Source organism: Anolis carolinensis, chromosome 4 (genome assembly GCF_035594765.1).
Source record: "Anolis carolinensis isolate JA03-04 chromosome 4, rAnoCar3.1.pri, whole genome shotgun sequence".
NCBI lineage: Eukaryota > Metazoa > Chordata > Lepidosauria > Squamata > Dactyloidae > Anolis > Anolis carolinensis.
The window spans coordinates 58983978-59009458 of record NC_085844.1 but is presented as its reverse complement, the minus strand read 5'-3'; the positions used below and the strand labels follow the sequence as shown (position 1 = coordinate 59009458).

At 37.5% G+C, this 25481-nt stretch overlaps 1 protein-coding gene across 4 annotated transcripts in view; it reads left to right on the top strand.

Annotated features, from left to right (window-relative positions):
* myom1 (myomesin 1) overlaps positions 1–25481 on the top strand; it is an 88002-nt gene that overhangs the window by 41633 nt on the left and 20888 nt on the right. For 3 of the 4 annotated variants that reach the window (XM_008108701.3, XM_008108700.3, XM_062980469.1), the window contains 15 exons: positions 882–938; positions 2059–2183; positions 3121–3304; positions 4227–4401; positions 6363–6484; positions 7318–7635; positions 9514–9710; positions 10816–10942; positions 11538–11722; positions 12862–12976; positions 16394–16550; positions 17087–17193; positions 17308–17352; positions 22803–22939; positions 23962–24106. In XM_008108701.3, coding sequence (XP_008106908.2) covers positions 882–938; positions 2059–2183; positions 3121–3304; positions 4227–4401; positions 6363–6484; positions 7318–7635; positions 9514–9710; positions 10816–10942; positions 11538–11722; positions 12862–12976; positions 16394–16550; positions 17087–17193; positions 17308–17352; positions 22803–22939; positions 23962–24106 — 2196 coding nt within the window. The remainder of the gene's footprint in view (positions 1–881; positions 939–2058; positions 2184–3120; positions 3305–4226; positions 4402–6362; positions 6485–7317; positions 7636–9513; positions 9711–10815; positions 10943–11537; positions 11723–12861; positions 12977–16393; positions 16551–17086; positions 17194–17307; positions 17353–22802; positions 22940–23961; positions 24107–25481) is intronic. The other variant, XM_062980471.1, reaches the window with a different exon arrangement.

The window sequence follows — 25481 nt, the reverse complement described above, 5'->3', positions numbered from 1 at the left end:
CTAATACATGCTTTCCAGAATTGATCATTGATTCAGGACTCATGTAGTTCCAAAGTATTCTCTGTGAATTCTCATATATTCAAAGACATTTTAAATATTAATTTTCTCTATTGATTTTAATCCCCGCCATTAAAATCTGGTTCAGTGTTCATGTCACGGGAATATGGTTGCCAGGTCAAAAATGTGTCATACCCTGAAGTTTCAGCACCAAAACCTGAGACCTAGGGATCAACCATTTGTGATGTCACAGGAGATAGCCCCTGGTAATGTTGGGGAGGGGCAACACCTGGGGATATCATAACACATGATGCCTTAACTATTAACTCCAGTTGCACAGAATGTGCTGTTCAAAGAAACAGCACAACGTTTACCACATGAGGAAAGCATATATTCTCAGACTTTTCAAGGTAGTACTCTTGCCTGAATATTCTTCCATTTCTTCTTGTAGAACTAAACCTTGAGATCTTGGGATGCTGTAAAGCAGTGGTTCTCAACCTGTGGGTCCCCAGATGTTTTGGCCTTCATCTCCCAGAAATTCTTACAGCTGGTAAACTGGCTGGCATTTCTGAGAGTTGTAGGCCAATACACCTGGGGACCCATAGGTTGAGAACCACTACTACGTAAAGGAATATAGTTCACTGTGGTTTCAATGCATATTGAATAAATACCCATCCATTTCTGGAATCTTAAAGCTTTTGTAGAAATTGTAGCCTCAATTCCAATATGCTACAGGGCTTGTTGAAAGCCATTGGAAGTCTTAGTACTTTCTGTTTTCTTTATTGAAGTAGTACTCCCATAGCCCTTTGTTAATATAATGATGTTTCAGAAATAAATGCATTGCTTTGTCATTCTAGTATAATTGATCTCTTTTTCTATTTCAGGTCACCCTTCTGCCCCATGGACTGGACAGATCATAGTAACTGAGGAGGAACCTACGGGTAAATTCCACATTCTTATAAAAGTTGCTTAATCTGCATTAGTTGAAGCATTTATTTGCTTTGAGGGCTTGTCTGTGTTGCTAGCTTCAAATATTTCTTTGAATGGCTTCCGTTCCATCAATAATAACTTTTGGTTTTCTGAGGTAACAGATTATTTTCTAGCTGCTAAACTATTTTGAATACAGTAGCTTCTATACATCTATGTGAACAGGCAAATTTGTGGAAATCAATTAGGGTTGAAACTATTTTGATTACTTTTAAGTGTATTTGAGGGAAGTAATACACTCAAATCTCTCCAGGATATAGTAAGGTAATGACTAAACATTCTACACCACCACAACTAGGAGGATAATGTTTGTCTTTTCCAGTGCAACAACCAAAGAGGCCTTTTTTCAATAAGAAGCGACTTGCTGGAAAAAAAATCCTTTGTTGTACCTCAAATATAGAGATGCCAAAAATGTAGCAAAATGTGCACCTTAGAGCCATATGAAAATGTTTAAAGCAAAGGGGGAATTTTTTTTTTTAGTTTTTGCAGGCTGAGGGTCATAGTGGACAGACTGAAAAGAACCCCTGGGGAGGCCAAAATTATCCATATCTCTCATAGTTAACCAAATTTGAATGTCTTCGGTGGAATAGAAACAAATAATTAGGAAGTCTATATTTGTATCGTGCTGTGACCTCACATTATCCCTCCCTTCCAAAGCATTGTAATTGAAGAATGTTGATGAGATTTTTGCCCTCGATTTGAAACTGGAATTTATCAGAAAGCAAAGTCTATCTTCATTTGCCCATGTACTCATTAACACACACCATATTCTTTTCACTATATTGGAGACATAGTGTCTAGATCCTTTGACTGGTTGGTCTGAATCTGAACCAAACTTTTCCAGATCTGCATTGGGATGAACTAACCAATTTAGATCTAATCTAAATTGATCCAAAATTCCAGATTTGTCTAATCATACAGCCCTGAGTTTTAGCTTTTAAATTCAGATTGCATGGCATTATGGAAGGAAACCTTCTAATAGTCAAAAGGCTTACCTGCCATATGGATCTATTGTAGCTTTGGCTTAGTAGTGTCAGATATATAAAGGCTTTTCTTCACTTTTGTTTTATTCAGAGGGTATTGTTCCTGGACCACCTTTGGGCCTCCATGTTACAGAAGCCACAAAGAACTATATTGTGCTTAGCTGGAAACCTCCATATGAACGGGGTCATGAGGGTGTCATGTACTATGTTGAGAAGGTAAAACCAAATTGTCAATGTCTTATTTTCTCATTCGTTGTCTCCTAAGTGATGTTTCCTTCCCAGAATAACAGCTTCAGGCTCCTGTTTTTCTTATTTTGAATGATTTTTACTCCATAGCAGGAACAAAAACCCGTAGGTAGTGTTTACAATAGACTGAACACTGGAGTGAATAGACAGGAAAGAACTGAATCGGTAACAAGAACCTCAGAAGGGAGGGGGAAAGCCTCACAATACTCAATTTGCTTTTGTCATGAACCTTCTACCTGCAATTTTCAGAATCCAGTAATATTTTCAAATTTGAAAATATTACTGGATTCTGAAAATTGCAGGTAGAAGGTTCATGACAAAAGCACATTTTCAAATTTGAAAATATTTTATTAATGCGTGCTTACCCAGTGATTATTTTGTTTCCGTACTTCATTATCCTCTAACTTGTAAAAGTCTGTACAGTAATGTTGATTATAAATAATTTTTGGCAACAATATATTCTTCAGCAATTTACTTGAGATATTGAAGTTCATAGGATGTCAATTCTGTCTTTTTTCCTGATACTTTGCCTTCCTCACCACATTTGTTTCATACCATTTTAAGCAACAAAGAGAGGCAGAGCTGTAGTTATTCACTGTGGCACAATTCCAGGTGTAATCAGGATAGGCTTATTTTATTTTCTCAGGATATAGTTAAGAGAATGCTACAATTGAGAAGAGGCTTATCCAATCAAGATATGGACATTTTTGCTGTATTTGGCAGGGAAAAACTGCTTTCCCTTATAAGTACCTTTAGACACCATCACCAAGTGGGTACTCTATTTTGGTTTAGTTATAAACTATCATGAAGCATTGTGACAGAATGAACTAATCGGTCACTTTTTTCTGGAGAATAATGCCTTATTGTGAGAGTTCTCTTTTGTCCAAATCTTAAATTTTGACTTTAGTGTGTTGCAGGAACTGAAAACTGGCAAAGAGTGAATACTGAGATCCCTGTAAAGTCCCCTCGCTTTGCACTTTTTGACTTAGCTGAAGGGAAGTCCTATCAGTTTCGTGTCCGCTGTTGTAATTCAGCAGGAATTGGTGAACCTTCAGAGGCAACTGAAGCCACTGTGGTTGGTGACAAACTTGGTAAGTGGACCATTGCATTATCATTGGTATATGTAGAAAATTACCAAGTCAAAAGTGATATCAAGTTCAACTAGTGGCTTTTGTATAGTGGAGTGATGAATTTGCTCTAGGTTTTATTATGTGCTTGAAACGTGCTGTCTAAGATAGCAAACTCTGTTACCAAAATAGATTTAGCATCATTAATAGAATTATTTAGAATTGATACTAAATCTCAGAACGAATTCATAATCCCACTGATATGGAAGTCACCAGCCACAACTGAGTAGTACATTTCTATCATATTCTTAGTATTTCTGCTTTCAGGAGGTGCAGCTGAAAATCCCCCAATCACCACCAGTTAACAGAACTGGAAGCCCTCATTCATTTATTCATTCATTCATTGGAAGGCATGGGGTAGTGGTGAAGTTTGTTCAGCACACATGTAGACATCTTAGCCATCAATCACTACAATCAGAGTGACAAGTCTATCAGACCACACTCCAACCAAAGATTGTTAACACTTGTAGACTGAACAGAGCAATTCAGTTTTAGTTGTTTGGGTTCACATGTCTCTGTTTAGCAGCATCACTTCCTTAATATTTTGGATTACTACTGGTATTTATCACTTGCATTTTATCTTTGTAACTATAGGGATTAAAAATTAGGGGAAAAAAATCTACAATTAGAAATGTCCTCAGCACAATACCTACAAATCAGATATTGCTCAGCACATTTAGGAAATGCTCATAACATTTAATGGGCAAAACAATGGGGTTAGATTCATTGACAGTGGATGAAATTGCCATTTGCTTTGATTTGTTAGTCATTATTAATTACTTGATGGATTATATTTACAGTAGCATAAACAACCAGTATTTTTAATGTGAACAGTGCTGACCATTATTAATAATGGGTTGTTGTTTTTTTTGCATTTTATCTCTAGATATCCCTAGTGCTCCTAGCCATGTTGTACCCACTAGAAATACAGACACCTCAGTAGTTCTTACTTGGACAGAATCCAAAGATGCAAAAGAATTGGTTGGGTACTACATAGAAGCAAGCAAAGTTGGATCCGGTCAGTGGGAACCATGTAACAACAATCCAGTTAAAGGCACAAGGTATTAGGTTGACGGCTGGAAAGCAATCTTATGGCTTGCTGTGCTTTTGAACTTAGATTGTAAGATTAATCCTTTTGATACCTCAAAGTTAAAATGTTCAAAAGAGGAAATGTATTCAACCTCACATTAATATTGGGATAAAGTTGTGATTTATGATGTTATGCTGAAACACCATGTGGCACAGATCTGAATTTCATTTTGCTGGTACATGACTTGAACAACAAGGTTATTGTCATTAACTAATAAGAATTGATGCTATTATAGTATCGTCTCCAAAGTGATATGTGTCTTTTAAAAAGCAATGCATTAAGTGAAAGTATTTCAGATTTCATTGGAAGAGTAGCAAAGTTCACTGCCAATATATATGAAAAAGAATCTATTTTAAGAACATTTTGCTTGTGTTTTAAAAAAACCAAACCTCAGCATGCCCTTACACAGTGATTTGCAATGTCATCCAACTTTGAATTATTAAATCCAGAATAGGATTTGTGGCTTTGGTCATAAATGGACCTAGGTCCCTTTTATAGCAATAGTTAATACGTAGGAAACAGATTTAATATGTGCATGTGTGCATAACAAATAGAAATATAGAATATGTCTATTAAAGAATGTGTTTGTTTAAATATATATATACACGATCCAATATTATTACTATTTATAAGGGCAAAGATTATAATGGGACATAATGCACCATGGAAAGAAAGTAAACAGCCAAAAGTCTGGACAAGTTTTCCTTCAAACAGGGACCGGCTGCTTTTTGACCTCAGTGACCAATGAAATTCTGACATTTTTCACCAGACAAAGGCTAATACGTCAGTATGAACTCTTACAAAAACAAAATTCTCTTCTCATTCAGCACCCACAAACTTTCTATGACCAGGCTGAATGCATCCACACATACAATTTATATACTATCTATCTGTCTGTTTTCTACTGCGAGTTAGATCCAGTTTCCTTTTCTTTTGTTGTACTTTACCCAATAAATAGGAGAACTGAGCTGTTGAAAACATGTATGCTCCTGATGAGTAAATTAAATGTAAAATGGAATTGTCTCTTTTGCATTCCCAGAATGGTCTTTCTAAATATATTTCCTGTCTGTGGAAATGCTTTCTTATCAGCACTGTGCCAGGATAGAATTGTCTCTGTTCTTTCTTGAATATTGCTGTCCGTCACAGAATGGAATGTTTATTTCCTCTGAAAGAACTAACTGTGTTGGTGTATGTGAGAGCTTTAATGTAACACTTGCTCTGTTCAGATTTTCCCACTCCTGTGTTCCTCCATGACATGAAGGAGAAGAGTTGGGACATCTTCTTCTGCCTCCTCCACATGGTGAGGTGTACAAGCAGGAAACACACAGTGCTTCTATTCAAAGACAGACTCCCTGCTGCAGATATTCTGCCCTGATCCACACATAGTGCCAGGACTGAATCACTGGGAACACAATGAATTTTTCAACTCTGTGCTTTCCAAGTTAACTCAGAGTTAACACATCTAACCAAAATTTCAAACCTCAATACATCTTCATTTCTTCTTCCTCTGCCCATTTTTACCAACCTATCCTGAAATGGGTTTTAGAAAACCCCAAACAGTCCTCACAACCCTTGATCCATAGCTGCTCCTAATACTGCTTGCTTATGAATTTTGTATTTGGGTTCATTTTCATATCCAGCACAGGAACATCCATTTTTGGTGGGGAGTAGAGAGATCAACAAACCCATATCTCCCCGTGTCTCTTCATTTGAGGGGAAGCATGCTAGAGGAAACACTTAGAAGACAGCAGATACTCCCATAGCATATTATTTCCCCTAGAACTGCTCCGTTAGATGTTCCTTATCATCCTAAACCTTAATTTTCCACACTCTTAAATGGTGAGACTCCTGTTTCTTGTAGAGGCATTAGAGGATAGTTATATGCAAAATCCAAAATCCCACTCAAATAGCTTCTTTGCTATTTATCTTAAGATTCACTTGTCATGGACTTTCTACGGGAGACCATTACATTTTCCGGGTTAGAGCTGTCAATGCTGCTGGACTCAGTGGGTATTCCCAAGAGTCAGAAGCAATTGAAGTCAAGGCAGCTATTGGTAAGTGGACTTCTATTCCTAAAATGTAAGTGGAAAGCAAACTCTCTTCAACCTCCTTCTCCTCTCCCTCTCTTTATTCTTCTTCTTATTGTTATTGTTATTATTATTATTCCAGGAATGTTATATTTACTTACTGTATTTTTGTACATATGCATTACCTAACCTTTGATATTTCATTTTCATCATTTCACAGTCATCCAATCACTATATACATGTAGACCTTTCACCTTTCTCATCTCAGACTTCCTTGGGTGTGCTCCTCGTAATCCTGTATAGAAATATGCTCACATCACATCACGCAGTGAAATGACCTGGTAGTTTCATTCCATAATATGGTGCCTAGTCTAACATGTCCCAGTTTGAAAAATGCATGCTATTGACATCCTATTTTGCTTAACTGCTTGATTCCACTAATATAATTATCCTCATCGTGTTTGTGTTTGGATCCTGTGTGTATTGCACATTGTTAGTGAGAAATTCAACATAATGACTAAATAAGTAACCCTAAAGGGAACAGCTATTGTGACTTCTTCCTAAGATTATGCATCTAATAAACAATTTAGTTACAATAAAAATATAACAACATCTTTCAATACACTATAATGTTTAGAAGAAATATTAATTGCATGGAAGTATTGACTGCTTAGATGTATGATACTGAAAACTAACTCACATTTCATATGAATCAAATCATATGTCATATCAACTGTGACATTTCCTTGTCCTGTCTCTGTCCAGCTATGTGTCCATTTCTTCATTCACTTACATAATGGAGAATTGGGAATGAATGAACTCTAATTTCAAATGTATTTATTATGTTTTGGCAATTATAGGGGGAGGATTGCTTCATGGTGTATGTCCTGGACTAAGTGGTAAAGCTGATGGACTAACAGACCACACTCTCAACTGGGAAGGCATGCATGAGTCCTCCCAGCCTATCTTTGACACAGATGTTTTGTTAAAACGCAGTGCTAAACCTAACAGGCAAACAGTGCCCCATAGCAATGCTAAGCAGAGGAGTCCACCAGACAATGCAATGAGTGAAACAGTTCCTACCTCTTCATCAAAAAAGCCAACAACCAAGCAGGCAAGTAAACCTCATCCTGGGACTCGTTCAGCACTGGAAAGAACAAAGAAGAAAAGTGATATAGGTGAGCTTTGATCATCTGGAGTGGCTTCACTGTGTTAGAGCCTTCATTTCAATCAATTATCATCTGTGACCTCCCAAACTGCAAGCGGACATCTTGCCAAGGCTACATTTGGAATCATCTCCATCTAATAAATGCTCAGCTTTTCATCCAAGATCATTAGGACTGTGGCACATATATGTTGCTTCTAACAAAAAGCTTGCATGTTGCATATGTTGGCTAATTTGATCAAAGAAGTTTCCTGGTCTTTATGTTACTATTTATCAGGGAAAGGTGGATCAACCATCGTATATTCAGTCATCCGTTGTATATTATTGCCAACTTGGCTGTCTGGTAGGACAGTGTTTCCCAAACTTTAGTCTTCCTGTTGTTTTGGATTTCAGCTCCCAGGATTCCTGACTGGGATTTTTGAAACTTGAAGTCCAAACAGTTAGAGACCAGAGTTTGGGAACCACTTTGGTAAGGAGATGGGAACAGATTATTTACTTTCAGTTAGTCATTCGACTCATTTTTAAATTATCCTTAAGCTGTTTGTTGTACCTTTCCATCTAAAAAACAGCATTAAATTTTAAAACAAGTGTTGCCTGGATGACATGACAGTCTGGAAAAACTCTGACTGAGCAGTGTCATTTGACTAATTTTACTTGAAGCAAAAGCATCTATACTGTGTTTATTCTGTCTTGCCAAAAATATGGGCATTTTCTTTTTCTTATTTTTTTCTTTTGTCTCAACAAACTAGAGAATGACTCCAGCATTTGTTTTTTGGTTTCTTTCTCTGCTTGTATGTGTGGATGCCATACCTATCAAATGTAACATAACTCTGAAAAACCCTTATTCCATTCAGCATTAGTTCTTCTACCTTGGCTCTTATAGATGGGACTTTTGGCAAGCTCTCATACCTATTATGAGGATCCATGGAATTGTTTGTAAAGGTAGTTTTGAATTTTTAGTAAGTCCTTTTTCCAAAATTATATGAAAAGTCAGCAAGGACTAAAAAATAGAAGTGTACTAATCTATATCCAAAGGATAAGGTACTGCCCAATTGTCCTGTGGCCAGTAAGCCTTGAATCAAAATGGCTTGGAAATAAAGAGTGGAAAGTTTACATAGGAATTCTGTTATAGTACAGAGTCCAGCTCCTTCCCACCCCAACCCAGCTTCAGATATTTTCAGTCATCTTTTGGGTGAAACTGGGGAGTGGAGTGAGCTCCCACTGTGAGCCCCAGCTTCTGCCAACCTAGGAGTTCAAAAACATGCAAATGTGGGTAGATCAATAGGTACTGCTCCGGCGGGAGGGTAACAATGCTCCATGCAGTCATGCTGACCACATGACCTTGGAGGTGTCTACGGACAATGCTGGCACTTTGCCTTTGAAATGGAGATGAGCACCAACCCCCAGAGTCAGACATGACTAGACTTAATGTCATGGGAAAACCTTTACCTTTACCTTTGGGCAAAGTGATGTGATTTACAATGTACAAATACTCCCACAAATTGTGTAATCTTAGCATTAAAATATTACAGGATGCCAAACATAGGATTGGAAGAAAGAGAGGGAAATAAAGATGTGTAAAACTCAATCAAAAGAATATATATATACACACACACACACACTTGAAATGTACAATTCTACAGTGCTTTTTAATTCCATGATATAATTGTTTCAAAGTAAAGACTCATTCTCACCTTATGTCACATTACTTTTTATTGACAAGTTCCCTTAAATAATGAAGATTTGATGCAATCCGATGGTTTTTTTACCCATTAATATTTCTTTCTTAAAAGGTGGAAGCTTCAGTATGAATCTAAATAAATCCAAGCCAATGTTTGATTGAGCGACTGAATCCTTCTGTCTTGATAATAAACTATTTACTCCAAAACAGCTGCTCCATCTCCACCATATGATATCACGGTACTTGAAAGCGTTCGTGATGCCATGGTTCTAGGATGGAAACAACCAAAAATTGTTGGTGGAGCTGAAATAACTGGCTATTATGTGAATTACCGGGAAGTGATTGGTGGAGAACCTGAGGAATGGAAAGAAGCTAACATAAAACCTGTTAGTGAGAGAGCATACAGGGTAAGGACATGATCTCATAGTATTAAACATGTGTGTCTGGTTTTGGATGAATGTGTTCCTTTCTGCTTGATTTCATGGACAGTTACAGGAGATACATGTAGGAAGAGGACTAGCAAGCTTTCTCTCTCTGAAGGAGTGAACATAATAATAATAATAATAATAATAATAATAATAATAATAATAATAATAATAAAACTTTATTTATACCCCGCCACCATCTCCCCAATGGGGACTCGGGGCGGCTTACATGGGGCCATGCCTGGGAAAAATACAATATAACAAAATATAAAAACAACATATCATAATACAATTACAACAATACAATAAAGGATCATATACAGTACAACACAAAATCAAAAAAGCAATATAACAGGGCGGGCCGCATGAATACTCAGTTAAAACTCGGGGTGAGAAAAGGATAAGAATAACATTCACTTAGTTTAGGAACCAATCCTGTGATTTGAGTGGGTTCTTAGTTTGTTGCCTTTCCTATTATTGGGTAGGATTGAAATAGCCCTACTGTATTTCCCAAATGAAACATGGAGCTGGAATGAGCCCTGAAACTGAGCAGGAAGGCAGACAGACAACAATAACTTTGTCCAGGCTCTAGCACCGTTTTCAGTCTAACCGACTTAAAACACTGATTGAGAGAAATAACGTTTATTTAATAGTACTATACTCACTTTATTGACTAGTATTGTGCCTCCAACAATTTTTAACTAGGAAACTAGGAAAAAAGGTGGAGAAATGTTGTATTAGAACACTAGAAATGTTCTCTGCATCAACTGTATACATCATTATATGTATGTATGTATGTATGTGTGTATATCTGCAATTATATATCAATTAATTTAAAAGCTTGTATAGATTGTCACATTAGAAAGGTATTTGGCTTCTTACATTGTGTAATTGTGCCCATATGACTTCAGGCCTGATGCTAAGAAACAAATTATACTGTACATATTTATTCACCAAGTATTCAAAATATCTACTGTCCTTTCAGTACTGATTTGTACAGGCAATAAGAAGTATGAACTGGAAATGTCTGTTATGTTTGCTACAGTGCAGTGTGCAACACTTCAATTTTATTTTACCTGTGTTACAGGTACATGACTTGAAGGAAAATACGATTTACCAATTTCAAGTGGCTGCTGCTAATCTAGCTGGACTTGGCACCCCTTCTCCACCTAGCAAGTCCTTCAAATGTGAAGAATGGACCATTGCTGTTCCAGGTTAAAATGATATGGATTATTTAGAGTTGGCAAAGGAATCTTTTGCAGTGCCAAATTGCACTACACATAACAAAAGATAAGAGAGATAGAATTGCTGACTGGGATCGCAGTTTATCTGTGTTCCTGACAGACCATTTGCTGAAGTTATCAGAAAAAAATATCCTGCCAGTGCTAAACACTTACTCAGAATGTTCATTTTGGAAGTTAGCTTCCATGAATGTCATCTCCTGATAGTCCTGAACAACTTTTGTTTTTGCAGACTGAATACCTAATTTTGACCTCAACAGGCATATTTAGGAGAAGATAGACCATTTGTTTCAAAGTTCTGATATACGAGCACATCCATTTTGCTTTCCAAAGTTTCAAATTGAACTGTACTGTGCATACTCCAGAAATGGGAGACCCATGTTACATGGCAATAAAGTGTAGACAAAGAAGGATGGATATAAATGTGATATAACACATCTGCCTTTCTTGTTCTGTAGCATTTAGATTGCACTGAGATCCAGCATTTCCCCCCCTTGTAATAACTTTCCTTGGTACTGTGTAGTTGTCATTGTTGTGGTTTCAACTGTAGTCTCTATTCATATTCCAGGACCACCCCATGATTTATCATGCATCGAAGTTAGGAAAGAATCATTGGTTATATTATGGAAACCACCAATTTATATTGGCCGAAGTCCTGTAACTGGTTTTTATGTTGACATGAAGGAAACAAATGCATCAGCTGAACACTGGAAGAGTGTAAATGCGAAAGCCACTGCAAACAAATATTTGAAGGTATGGAAATTTTGGAGATAAATTATCTTGTTAAAGACATAGCAATAGCAAATTGCTCATGTTTTTGAGATGATTTTTTTTGACACCTGTGTGAAATGACTGCAGTTGCATCAGGAGAAAAACTAGTTCAGTCCATCAGAAATAGAAGTGTTATACAAATAGAATAGAGTGGCTAACAGTTACTTGTAGTCTTAGAAGTTCTGAACAAATGTATATTTAGGCTATTTTGCATTCTGCTCAGATATAAGTTGTGATAATATAGCAAGATGGTTCTTTTTCACATACTACACCTTGTCGGTTTGTTCTATCGTAAATGTTTAATTTGGATTCTTATAACTAGAACATACCATTTTATAGAACATGACTGTAATTTAGGATTAATGTAGTCAGACATTTAACCCAATTGTTAGATTCAATTAGAATATGTCTAATTATATAAATCAGTATAAATATAACAGCAGCAACAACAAAATACCCCATACCTAACAACTCCAAAAGAGCCCCGGTGGTGAAGTGTGTTAAAGCACTGAGCTGCTGAACTTGCAGACCGAAAGGTCGCAGGTTCAAATCCCGGGAGTGGAGTGAGCGCCCACTGTTAGCTCCAGCTTCTGCCAACCTAGAAGTTCAAAAACATGGCAATGTGAGTAGATCAATAGGTACTGCTCCGACGGGAAGGTAACGGCGCTCCATGCAGTCATGCCGGCCACATGACCTTGGAGGTGTCTACGGACTTAGAAATGGAGATGAGCACCAACCCCCAGAGTCAGACATGACTGGACTTAACGTCAGGGGAAACCTTTACCTTTTTTTAACAACTCCAAATTTCCCCTGACATACTTTCAGGGTGTTGCATACAACACTTATACCAATGTACCTGATTATATTTCCACATGAAAACATTTCACAGGATTCTGTGGTTCATCTAGACTAGAGTGCTCTATTGAGTAAACATAGTAATTGGTTAAAGGTTGTCTGACCTCAGCTGGACAAAATAATGTGTGCAAACAACATCACACGACTTTGAATCAGTCTGCCAGCAATTTTATATTACTTTGGATAGCATTGGGGTATTGCTAATGTACACATTCAGGGTATAATGAGCTTTTCATTCATGCCTCTCTTGTGCTGGTTTTCACTAGATTTGTGGCCTAAAAGAAGGCACCAGTTATGTTTTCCGTGTAAGAGCAGCAAACAAAGCTGGAGTTGGGAAGCCTTCAGATCCCACTGACCCTGTGATAGCTGAAACCCGACCAGGTTTGTTCATCTCCTATTGTGATTTTGTTTATGAGAGAAATTAAAATGTCCATGTATATTAGAATGATTGAAAATTGGGCATGCGAGCTGTCTTGGCTTATAGGTATTAAAAGAAAGTGAGACCACCATCACTTACAAGCAGACTAACTTTACATTGCCTCTTTGAGCCTTGTGTCCAAGAATAGATGAAGACACATACAGATCTTTTGGAAGTTTGCAACCTCACACACATCCGATTATGAAGGAAAAAAAACATTAAAGGAGATAGAAGAATGTGAAGGCCAATATAAGAGAAAAATATGTACGGTAGATATGGGCTAGCCAAAGTCTTAAAGCAGCGTTTCTCAACCGGCCGGGGGGGGGGGGGGGGGTTCACAAGGGGGTGGCAGAGCGGTCGCCAAAGACCATCAAGAAAATATATTAATTCACAGTGCTCTCTGGAGGTAGGTGAACTACATCTCCCCTAAATCACTGTCAGTTCTTCCCAAATCCCTCCAGTATTTTCTGTTGGTCATGGGAGTTCTGTGTGGGAAGTTTGCCCAGTTCTATTGTTGGTGGGATTCAAGGGGCTTTTTGATTCTATAAATCCCATCAACTACAATTCCCAAATGTCAAGGGATTTGCCCCCCAAACTCCACCAGTGTTCACATTTGGGCATATTGAGTATTTGTGCCAAGTTTGGTTCAGATCTATCATTGTTTGAGTCCACAGTGCTCTGTGGATGTAGGTGAACTACAACTCGAAAACTCAAGGTCAATGCCCACCAAACGCTTCCATTATTTTCTGTTGGTCATGGGAGCTCTATGTGCCAATTCTATCGTTGATGGAGTTCAGAATGATCTTTGATTGTAGGTGAACTATAAATCCCAGCAACTACAACTCCCAAATGACAAAAATCAATCCCCCCAACCCCACCAGTATTCAAATTTGGGTGTATCAGGTATTTGTGCCAAATTTGGTCCAGTGAATGAAAATACATCCTGCAGATCAGATGTTTGCATTACGATTCATAACAGTAGCAAAATTAAAGTTATGAAGTAGCAACAAAAATAATCTCATGTTTGGGGGTCACCACAACATGAGGAACTGTATTAAGGAGTTGCGGCATTAAGAAGGTTGAGAACCACTGTCCTAAGGAGACAATCATGAAAGAAATTGGGGAGAACAAACAGCTGTAGTTCTTCCTTGTTTCATATTTTATTGCCAGTGGCGTTTTTGCTAATTTTCTCAGAACTTCACATTTTGAAGCACCCAAAAATTCTGCTGTTGTTGTTTTTTATGGAAAGCTGAAGACACTATATTCCTTTGTAAGGAGATTCATCAGGATCTGAGGATAGCTTAATCATGCCTTTGGCAGAAGAACATGTAGCTCAATGAAGAAGAGAAAAAAATGGAAGAGAGGAAAGGACCAAGTAAAAAATACATCTCATTGAAGTCATATATGTACTATGTACTTTAGCACTGGAGTATTTGTCTAAAACCAGTTTCTGATTGTACAGCCAGTTATTATTTTTTTCTGGGAAAAATTAAATGCATTGTATCTTTTTGATCCAATTAAGATCTAAATTGCATAAAACAGTTGGAATTTATTAGCTTAGATGAGAAATCTGATGGTGTTGAAATGCTTATTTCAAGTAAGAGATCATGAGAGTCAAATGCAGTTGCTGACAGACTACATGCACCACAGACATGTTTTCATGACATGTGGACAGCACAAAGGCCATTTACCTGATGCCCTTACTCATACTGGGAAAAAAGATGAATTGAATTTTGGAGGGGGCGCTTTGTTTTACTAGGACACAGAATCTCTGTTCTCCAAGCCAAAGTGTTTTTTTTTTTTTTTGTAAAAAACAGAAAGTGGAAGTAAATCTCTGCCTACTTCCAGTTTTTAATTTTGTCATGCTTTTGGCCTGCCCTAGCCTGTGGGTGATCTTGAGGTTGCAAAATTGACCTGAAACTGTTCAAAGCTGCTGATTGAGATCTCCACTAAATCTCAAAAAATGTGTGTCCTTTCAATGTCACAGTGTCATATAAAATAATGAAACAAAAACAACTATTCTACTTTGCAAGAAAATCACTCCTCAATTCATTACAAATCATTGATTAGGACCTCATCCATAATGATGGTCCATAATCCGGGGGATAGAGAGGGAATCTGTGGGGAAATGGGGGAATCCGTCTGGCAGCGCCCCACATTGGCTCCTTACCATCACACAGTGTGTCCCTTCTGCCTTTGACTTTGTCCCACACTGTCCCCAGCTTCTTGAATGAGAACATGAGATGTTACCTGTGTTCTCAGGACAGCCTCTGAACACACTGCTGAGATGGAGCTGGGATGGAGCCCTGCCAGACGTAGCCCTACATCAGTAGTTCTCAACCTGTGGGTTCCCAGATGTTTTGGCCTTCAGCTCCCAGAAATCCTAACAGCTGGTAAACTGGCTGGGATTTCTGGGAGTTGTAGGCCAAAACACCTGGGGACTCACGGGTTGGGAACCATTGCCCTATATCATGTGGTGGGCTCCAGTGGGTTCCGTCCCCATCTCCGTCTCAGCAGCGTCCTAGGACAAGGAAACAGCCCCATGTGATGAAATCAAAAGAGAACAGCTTAGCTTCCCTCTGGGTTCACAATTTGGAAGAGTTAAGTTTTTCCTCCTACATATGAATAAATATGACAAACTGTCATTAATTTTATTATTTATTTATTATATTCATTTATATCCCACTTTTTTCTCGTACAAGATACTCAAAGCAGTGAACAATATATAACTTAAAATCTAAGTCATAATTAAACCCTAACATAGAATTAAACAAGGGACTATTAAAAATAAATAGCTAAATCCATTTAAACTATTAAAACAATATTAAAATACATAAAACACTTCACATCACCCCCTGGCTTGGATTTGAAAACTTTCTTCTGTAAAATGGTTTAAACTTAATTATGGTTTATTTAAACTCAACTTTAACCCATTGTTTCAACAAACTACAGTTAATTTAACCTTAGGGTTCTAATGGGACACAACATTGCTCTGAAGGCTTCTCGTGAGCTGTTTCACCTGCAATAATGTTTGTCCATAAAAAAACATTCTCGTCATGGCAAATCAAAGAAGGATCAATTGCAGCCTGAAGGTCAGATGGGCCCCCTAGGATCTTGCCTCTAAAACATTTCCAGAAAAGAATGTGATATTTCTGATTAGGGAACCCCCTCCATGAACCTGGAAGTTGGCTTTTGGTCAATTTTGATATTTATTTTCTCACTACTTTAACCTTGAAGTAATACTAGACTATAATGTAGGGGTTTATCTCCCTAGAATACTCAATTTGTGTTGATGAATTTTATTAATTGGATTTTTCATCACAGGTTTCTTTAACGCTCAAATGCCAGACATATTTTAAATAATTCTTCTGATTTTATAGGGACAAAAGAAGTTGTGGTTGAAGTGGATGACAATGGAGTTATTTCACTGAACTTTGAATGTGATCAGATGACTGCAGACTCTAAATTTGTTTGGTCCAAAAATTATGAACCCATTGAGGATGACTCCCGGTTAGCCATTGACACCAAAGGCGGAAAGTAAGAAATTTGAGAAGCACAACAAATCACTATAGAGGAAATATATATATTTGGTAACATGTATACTTTATGCTCTTTTCTTCTGCAAATTAGATTCTTTCAGTGGCATGTCATTCAAACTATTCTGAAACTGTAGTGCAAATTTAGCTCAATCAGAAGGAATTGATAAATTGCACCAGATCCTAGATTCAAACTACCTCTTTCCTATGGCTACATTTAGAAGAACAATATGTAAAGGGGGAAGCCACCATATATATCTACTATGTAACATCTAGTTTAATCCCTCTGTGTTATGTTCATGATATCTTACTGTCCCCTACTTTATATTATGTGCATCAGTTTAGGCTTTATCCACAAAGCTTTCTGTAGATTTGTGTACATAAAGCATTCAAGCATGATAAATTGAGTCCAGTGGCATGCCTGGACCAGCAGATCTTCATGAATATACTCACCCGCCATTGCAATTATGTAAGTATCCTTTGATAAACGAGTTGAGTGTGTATCTGTGGCTTAAACAAAGCTCTTGTATCTTAAAGGTCAAAAGCTGTCTTTAAAGATCTCAGTGAAGAAGATTTGGGTGTTTACTCTTGTATTGTAACTGACACAGATGGCATTTCATCAAGCTATACATTAGATGAGGACGGTAAGCACCACAACCTTCTGGCTGTAGTACATATCAGTGTGTCCTTTGCGTTTTATGTTGTATACAAACAAAGTGGCTTTCCCCCTTATACCTCTCTCTGACCTTGTCTTGCAGAAATAAAACGTCTCCTTGCTCTCAGCCATGCACACAAATTCCCTGGTAAGTGTTATCAAAGTCAGAAGAGATTCGTATGTGACATTAATATTTCTGGGAGGCTTGCATGTGTCAGCCTCCACTACAGTCATATAACCCACACTAATGGGATTGTAACACTGAAGTAAAGTCCTGATACAGGTGCCAACCTTTACGGATGCATGATTAACTTCCCTGCATAGTGGAGCCTTATGAATAATTTCCCCAGAAACCCAATTTTTACAGTGTTTGCTTATTTCTTTCTCTGTCACAGTTTCACAATTAAGATGGTGCCTGTTTCACCACATATTTAGGAACCAATCTTATTTTATTTCTTTTTATTTTATTTTTATTTTATATTATTTTAAAAGCTGTCTTATTTTTTAAATCGGCTTCAACTGATCTTTTGCACAGGCTTCTTTTCAGTACGCACACATACACACCATCAATTGACTTGCAAGTCTAACCTGACTTTGTTTTCCTTGTCTTTCATCATGAAAGATGGGGTCAGGGGGAAGAATGAGCCTAATGTTTCGCATGAGTTAGGGTTCCGCAAAACTGAGTTAGATGGAGATTCTTTCATACTACCAGTCTGAAGCTGAATTTGGAAAAGTTACTTTTTCAGATTAAAATTCCAACCTGGGGGATTTGAGAAGTTGTCATCTCCAGCCCTTTCCGTACTCAGGTTTGAAATGAAACAAGCTTAGTAAATATTTCCCCCTTCACAGCAGTGAATGGTTAAATCATTCCTAACTCATTTTATCCTAGCCTCTGGGTGTCAAGCCTTTTTAAAAATCTATTTTAGGTTAGAATATTCACATCTGACAACACACAAGAGTTTAAAATTGCCATAGATCTGGGAGTAACACAAAAGCAGCATAGTGCAATCTCCTCCTGCCTTAGGCTGATGCAAGCACAGACACATGTGGCAGTGAGCTTGTCTGGGTTTTGGAGATGCATACCTCATGAGGTTGCCTCTTTCTATTTATTTTCAAACGTTATCACAATAAATAGAATTTTAAGGAGCTTTTGAGATTGAAAGAGGGAGGCCAGAGTTGCTTCCATGCTAGCCTATTTCATGACTCTGCTTAACAAGGAAAATACTCTTATTCAAAGGCAGGCCATAAATTTGGATGCAGCTGCTTTTTTAGTTTGTGTTTTAGCTTCGAGGATCACAAGGAACAGCAAACAAAGTGAAAGCATGATTTGCCAATGTCCTATTTCCTCGGAACCTTGGGGTCTTTTACAACAAGGCAGAGACAGATTCCTTTGCATATACTGCGCTGTTTCCAGGGAGATATGAATTCAAACAGAATCTAAATTTGGGGACTCCATCTGTCTAGCTTGTGCTACTCCTCCAGGGAGAAAACACTTATTTTATCCCACTATTAATTGGACATAATGTTATTTATTAAGTTTAATACATGACACATAATACACATGACACTGTGTCATAATTGAATGAATGAGTTGTTTATTGTACTAGCCATAGACCATGATATCAAATAATACACAACTTTAAAAAGTACAGTATACAATTTCTAATTAAAACTTAGTCTAAAAATTAGCTCTTTCATTCTACAATAGTAGTGATAATCCCCATAGGCATGATAACAATAACAAAATCTGATTTGCATTATCCCAAATTGTTTCCATTTCCATTTCTAGCCACTGCTGTGGACTTTAAAAATTTAGCTCAGATTTTTTGGGTTGGAACTGCAAATGTGGCAACCTTTAATGTTATGTTTTTTGAATAATCCTCTAACACAGTGGTTCTCAACCTGGGGTCCACAGATGTTTTTGGCCTTCAACTCCCAGAAATCTAACAGCTAGTAAAGTGGCTAGGATTTCTGGGAGTTGTAGGCCAAAAATATCTGGGGAACCCAGCTTGAGAACTACTGCGCTAACAGGTCACAGATAACTGGTGACTGTTACCATGCTGCCCTTTCTTCCAAAAGGGCTCCCAGGATATTGTTTCTGGAGTCATTATACAAAGGGCAATGTGCCATAATATATTTAAATAATAATTAGATTACTTAATGTCAATATGTAGCAGAAAGAAAATGTGTGACAGGGCTCAGTCTGTGGTTTGCTCTTCTCCACACTCACTTGTCTTGGATTCTACTTTGTAGCTCCATTTCTTAAGATTAGCTCTGCATCTCATGGTACCAGAGTGCAGTCTGTTCAGTGCCTTCCAAGTCAGCCAGTCTTCTGTGTGCCCATAGGGGAGTTTCTCATCTGGTATCAGCCACTGGTTGCGGTTCCGGGTTTTAACCTGCCACTTTTGGACTCTTGCTTGCTGAGGTGTTTCTGCGAGTATCTCTGTAGATCTTAGAAAGCTATTTCTTGATTTTAAGATGTTGGCATGCTGGCTGATATCTGAACAGAGGATGGGCTGAAGATTTAAATGCCTTGGCCCTTTCATTACTGGCTGCTACTTTCCGACAGATATCAGGTAGTGCAATACCGGCTAAACAGTATAATTTCTCAAAAGGTCTAGGTCATAAACATCCTATGATAATGTGGCATGTCTCATTAGCGTGGTGAGATGTATTCCACAATGGGCATGTGTATTCAGCAGCAGAGTAGCAAAGTGCAATGGCAGAGGTCTTCACTGTATCTGGTTGTGATCCCCAGGTTGTGCCAATCAGCTTTTTTATATTATTTCTAGAACCCACCTTTTGCTTGATAATCAAACAATACTTCTTGTAAGTATTGCTTCTGATATGATAAATAAATAGGAAAGTGTGTTTGTGTGTGTGGGTGTGTGGTTTTTTTTTCAAAAAAGAAACAAATATAGATGAGCTAGCATTTATCCCCGGATTAATCTACACACTGTAGAATTAATGCAGTTTGACACCATTTTAGCTACCATGGCTCAATGATATAGAATTATGGAAGTTGTAGTTTGGTAAATCACCAGCAATCTTTGGCACAGAAGGCTAAAGACCTTGTAAAACTACAACTCCCATGATTCTATATCATTGAGCCATGGCAGCTAAGGTGGTGTCATACAGCATTATTTCTACAGGGTAGATCCACTTGCTGTCAACACAGACCCAAACTACAGGGCTCACTCTGTCATGGTCAACAGGAAACAGGAAACATGCCTCAAGGTTCTCAGTGGATAAATGATTTATTAATTAAAAGTCCAATGGGCTTCAGCTTATATATGCTTTCCAAGCTTTCCTTTGGGGCGGCTTGAAATTTAACTTCAGAAATTTCTGAATCCAAAACACTCACATCATTTAGGTAAAGGTAAAGGTTTTTCCCTGATATTAAGTCTAGTCGTGTCTGACTCTGGGTGTTGGTGCTCATCTCCATTTCTAAGCTGAAGAACCGTCATTGTCCGTAGACGCCTCCAAGGTCATGTGGCTGGCATGACTGCATGGAATGCCATTACCTTCCCGCTGGAGCGGTGCTATTGATCTACTCACATTTGCATATTTTCGAACTTCTAGGTTGGCAGAAGCTGGAGCTAACAGCAAGAGCTCACCCCCACTCCCCGGATTCGAACTGCTGACCTTTTGATCAGCAAGTTCAGCAGCTCAGCGGTTTATCCACCGCGCCACCAGGGGCTCCAATCTCATATTATTTACTGGACACGAAAAAGAAACCTAGTAAATGATTTGGGAATGTTGGCTCAGGATGTTTAGAAAGGCTCAAACAGCCTTTCTAAAGACATACAGGCCAAAACACATTGGGTGTTTTATTATTAAATCCATAATTAATCCATCCATTGAGCCCCTTGAGGCATGTATCCTGTTTTCTGCTGATTAGTGGTATATGCAGAGCTCTCCAGTTCTCGTTTCTCTCATTCTGCCATGAGCCACAATAGTTACACTGTTCATTAAGCGACGCACAAAGAGGTTAGTGGGAGAAGAAGGCAGTAACAGAACTTCCTCTAGTGCTATGATATGTTGTTCAGCACTGAATGATGTATGTGTGTGTTCCTTCATTTCACTTTTCATCTTATGGCAACCCTGTGAATGTCATATGATTTTCATAGGCATTATAGACTAAGGTGTCTTATTATTCCCTTCCTTTGCAATACAGCCTCTGGCACCTGGTATCCTGCCAATGACCAAACATGACTACTTGCCTTCCAAGATCAGACAGGATCTGGGACTGAGCAGCTGCCTAATAGATATAATGTTGACAATAACACAAATATTCCCTATATGGAAATATAATTGTGCAAGAGTCTGTCAAAGCTTCCTGAAGAAAAAGTCATAAACATTATAAGGGAAGCATGAGAAATAGGACTTTTCACTGCATACATAAACACATAGGCTGGATCGAAATTATAATAAAACCCCATCTCCTCCAAATCTATATTTAGAGGCTTATTATTATTATTATTATTATTATTATTATTATTATTAAACTTTATTTGTACCCCGCTAGCATCTCCCGAAGGACTCGATGCGGCTTACAAAGGCCAAGGCCTCAACACACAATATAACAATACAAAACAAAAAGCAAATTAAAAACAATTAAAACAGTATAAACAACAAGCAGTAACAATACGCTAAAACACAATAGAACTGGGCCAGGCCAGAGTAATGGGTACAAGATTAAAAGTGCTGATGTGACAGGTGATATATAAGGCTTATAGGGCAAGTGCAGAGTGCGATATGCGATCTTAATTCTAATCAAGTGCTTATGGGACTTGGTATTGGAGATTTCCTATTAATCTGGGAAGGCACATTGGAACAGCCAGGTCTTTTATCTAGAACAATGCAAAATCACAATCCTCATCTCCAATGTGTACTCCAATGTGTGCAGTTTGTTGTATAGATGTAGGCTTATTATTGAAATGCAAAAAATGCAAGTACGGGGTGTGTACGTATAGCAGGGCTTACCACTCCAAACTTATTGCACATCATTTGTTCCACAGGAGCATGCAAGACTGTGTGAATATTTCCAATGATGATGTGGTTGATAAATTCATAATTATAAGAAGGTATTCCTAAGCAAAGAATAAAGAGAATAGTGTACATTAAGCTTTTACATGAAAAATATGCAACAATTCCCAACACACTGCAAATCCTCTGTACATGGGTATGCTTGAAATTAAGTTCATTTTAGGTTTTGTCATCTGCTTGCTAGTTTAAGGGTCATCTGCAAACAAAACTGCAGCATCTAGACAAGCATTTCTTTCAAATAGCAATAAGGGACATTTGAAATTAATGACATACAGGATTGACATACAAGAAGTACCGTAGTTATTAAGTTTGAGTTCTGCCTAAATACAAAGTGAAAGTATTGATTTGGTTAACTTATTATCCACATTCATAAATTACAGTATATGAACCATTGTTTTTGGTGTTTTGCTCTGCCCTGCAACAGTTAGAAAGCACGCAAGCTAAAATAATCCAATGGCAGTAAGAAATCTGTCCTAGAACTGGTGGAAAAGTCTTTGCTGAGGAGCAGACCAAAACATTCTCTTTGCCGCTCTCTTTCTTTGTTAACAGTCATCCCCCTTAAATCTGAGTTGGCAGTTGAAATTCTGGAGAAGGGACAGGTGCGATTCTGGATGCAGGCCGAGAAAATGTCTGGCAGTGCCAAAGTCAATTTTGTATTTAATGACAAGGGAATTGTTCATGGAGAGGTAAGCTAATGGTTTCTTGAGGCCAAAAGTGATTTGCAGCTACTGGAATATGGATATGCTTTTCCTCAAAAAATGTTCAGATAACTTCACATACCAGCTTATACTGTGTTACATTATATTGCATTGCAATGTACGATTTTACTATTACTCTTGGAAACTTTTATTTTAATGACTTGTACAGTTTTATTATAGTAATCTACTAGGTGTATCTACACTGTAGAGTTATTAGAGTTGGGCACCACTTCAACTGCCATAGCTCGATGCTGTGGAATCATGGAAGTTGCAGTTTTATCCTTCTCTGCCAAATTGTGTGGGTTCCTCATCAAACTAAAACTCCGGTGCAAGGCATTTCCACTTTGGGTTTGTTTTGTTTTCAAATTTTAATAAATAGAGTAGAGCCTAAATCCAGTTGCTAATCCCAACTAGAGTGAAACTATCAAATTAATGAAAAACCGAATAAGTTTTTTTTTATTTATCAGGAGTGACTTGAGAAACTGCAAGTCGCTTCTGGTGTGAGAGAACTGGCCATCTGAAAGGATGTTGCCCGGGGAATACCTGTATGGAGAAAATGTATTGAAAGAGGATTTAAAAAGAAAGATGGAAAATTACCTCCACAAGAGGAAATGAAATTTTGGATAGATAATGTATAAATGAAATGGCTCACGGGAAGGGGAGCACGGTGGTATGGGAGATATTATATATATGGTGAAAATAGCAGTGGATGCAAAAATGTATTGTAGAATTATATTGAATATTGAATATTATGGGTCTGCTGTATAACAAATGATGTATAACAAATGTTTCAATAAATATTTTGTAATTAAAAAAAAAGACACACAAATATAGCAATGTAGGGCTTGCTCAACAGCTTTCCCTTATGTTTGAGCACAGAGGAAAATTAGATATGTGCTGAATGTATAGCTGATGTACTATTTTCATTAAATCTTTGGAGGCTTACTGAACATAACATTTCAGAAACTGTGAAGATGACTTTCCAATTCATTTTATGTTTGTTCTGGAAGAAATATAAGATGAAGATTGATCACAATTCTGGTATGATTGAAATGGTTATGGATAGACTGGAAGACGAGGATGAAGGCACTTACACATTTCAACTTCAGGATGGAAAAGCAACCAACCAATCCAGTCTTGTTCTTATTGGTGATGGTAAGTTGTTCCAAAATACTTCGTTTAAACAACTGCACAGTATGCTTTATTACTGAATCTTTTGACCTGAACATTAATTTCCATTCCTGACGATCTGGGATACTGCCATTATTTCACTTAATAAGGCCCTGTAAATTTTATTTTGTATTTTCGTGGCATAGCAAAATCATTATTTAGCATATTACCAGCTAACCTGTAGAAGTGCTACAAAGTAAATACTACAATAGTCTTCCTTTTCCCCATTTTTACGAAAAAAGAGGGGTGCAACTATTATGTAATGACGACTACGATGCAATGAAATATGGTAATTCATTTGGTCCATATAGTCAAGGGTGTTTTTGAATTAATTGCTTGTCAGTTATGCAGAAATCAGTATTCTATAAGCTTGGGTAAAGGTATCTAGTCACAATGCGTTTTCGAATTGTTTATTTCTGTCCATTGTAGAAGGAATAGTAATTCAATTAGATACACAATATTCCTTAAATAATTCTTTGGAGCCTGGCTGCAGTATTTTATAATAGCTTTCCAGAATACTTTATTCATCAGGCAGCCACTCTATGATCTGCACTTTCTATTGCACATCTATGTGAATGAGTATTCAATTTATATTTCAGATAGGATGGTTTAACATAATCAGAACTGTTGCCTATATAAATCATGGTGGTTCATATTTATACTTTTTCAATCTGACATATTTTATTACTAGCAGTATACGCCTAATCTGACATAGTTTATTACTAGTAGTATACACCTTCAATATCATTCTTTCCCTTCCTTGATCTTCATTGTGAACTGTTTTTTAAAAAAAAATTAGATCAACTACAGCAGTGTTTACTGATCACTTCTGTACTGCCAAAATATTGCACTTAATTTAATGGGATCCAGTGATTGATTTGCAAGACATATAACAACAACTCATGTGGTTTTGTTGATTTTGCTTAACACATGCCAAAATGTAATAATAGGAAGGGCAATCCAGGTCAGCTGGGATAATCACATTGTAAATTTGATTAGTTCAGAATTTGTTGTGTACAATGCAATACAATACTTTTGCTTAATTTTCACTTTGGTTGGTATTCATAGCAGGATGTAATACCATGGGGCATACCTCAGGTGGACCTAATACACTTTTTCAAATAAATGTAAAAGATCCTGCTTAGGTTGACCTGTTTTGAAACAAATGTCCTTTTCACACTATACAGTTATAGAACTTCAATTCCACCCTAACGGCCATGGCAACATCCTATCCAATCCTGTTGTTTGTAGATAGTTGAGTACAGCCTCCTGGCTGAGATTCCTAAATGTCACTCCCTAAACTGCAAAGTACAGGATTCTATAGGATGTTGCCATGGCAGTTAAAGTGGAATCATAACAC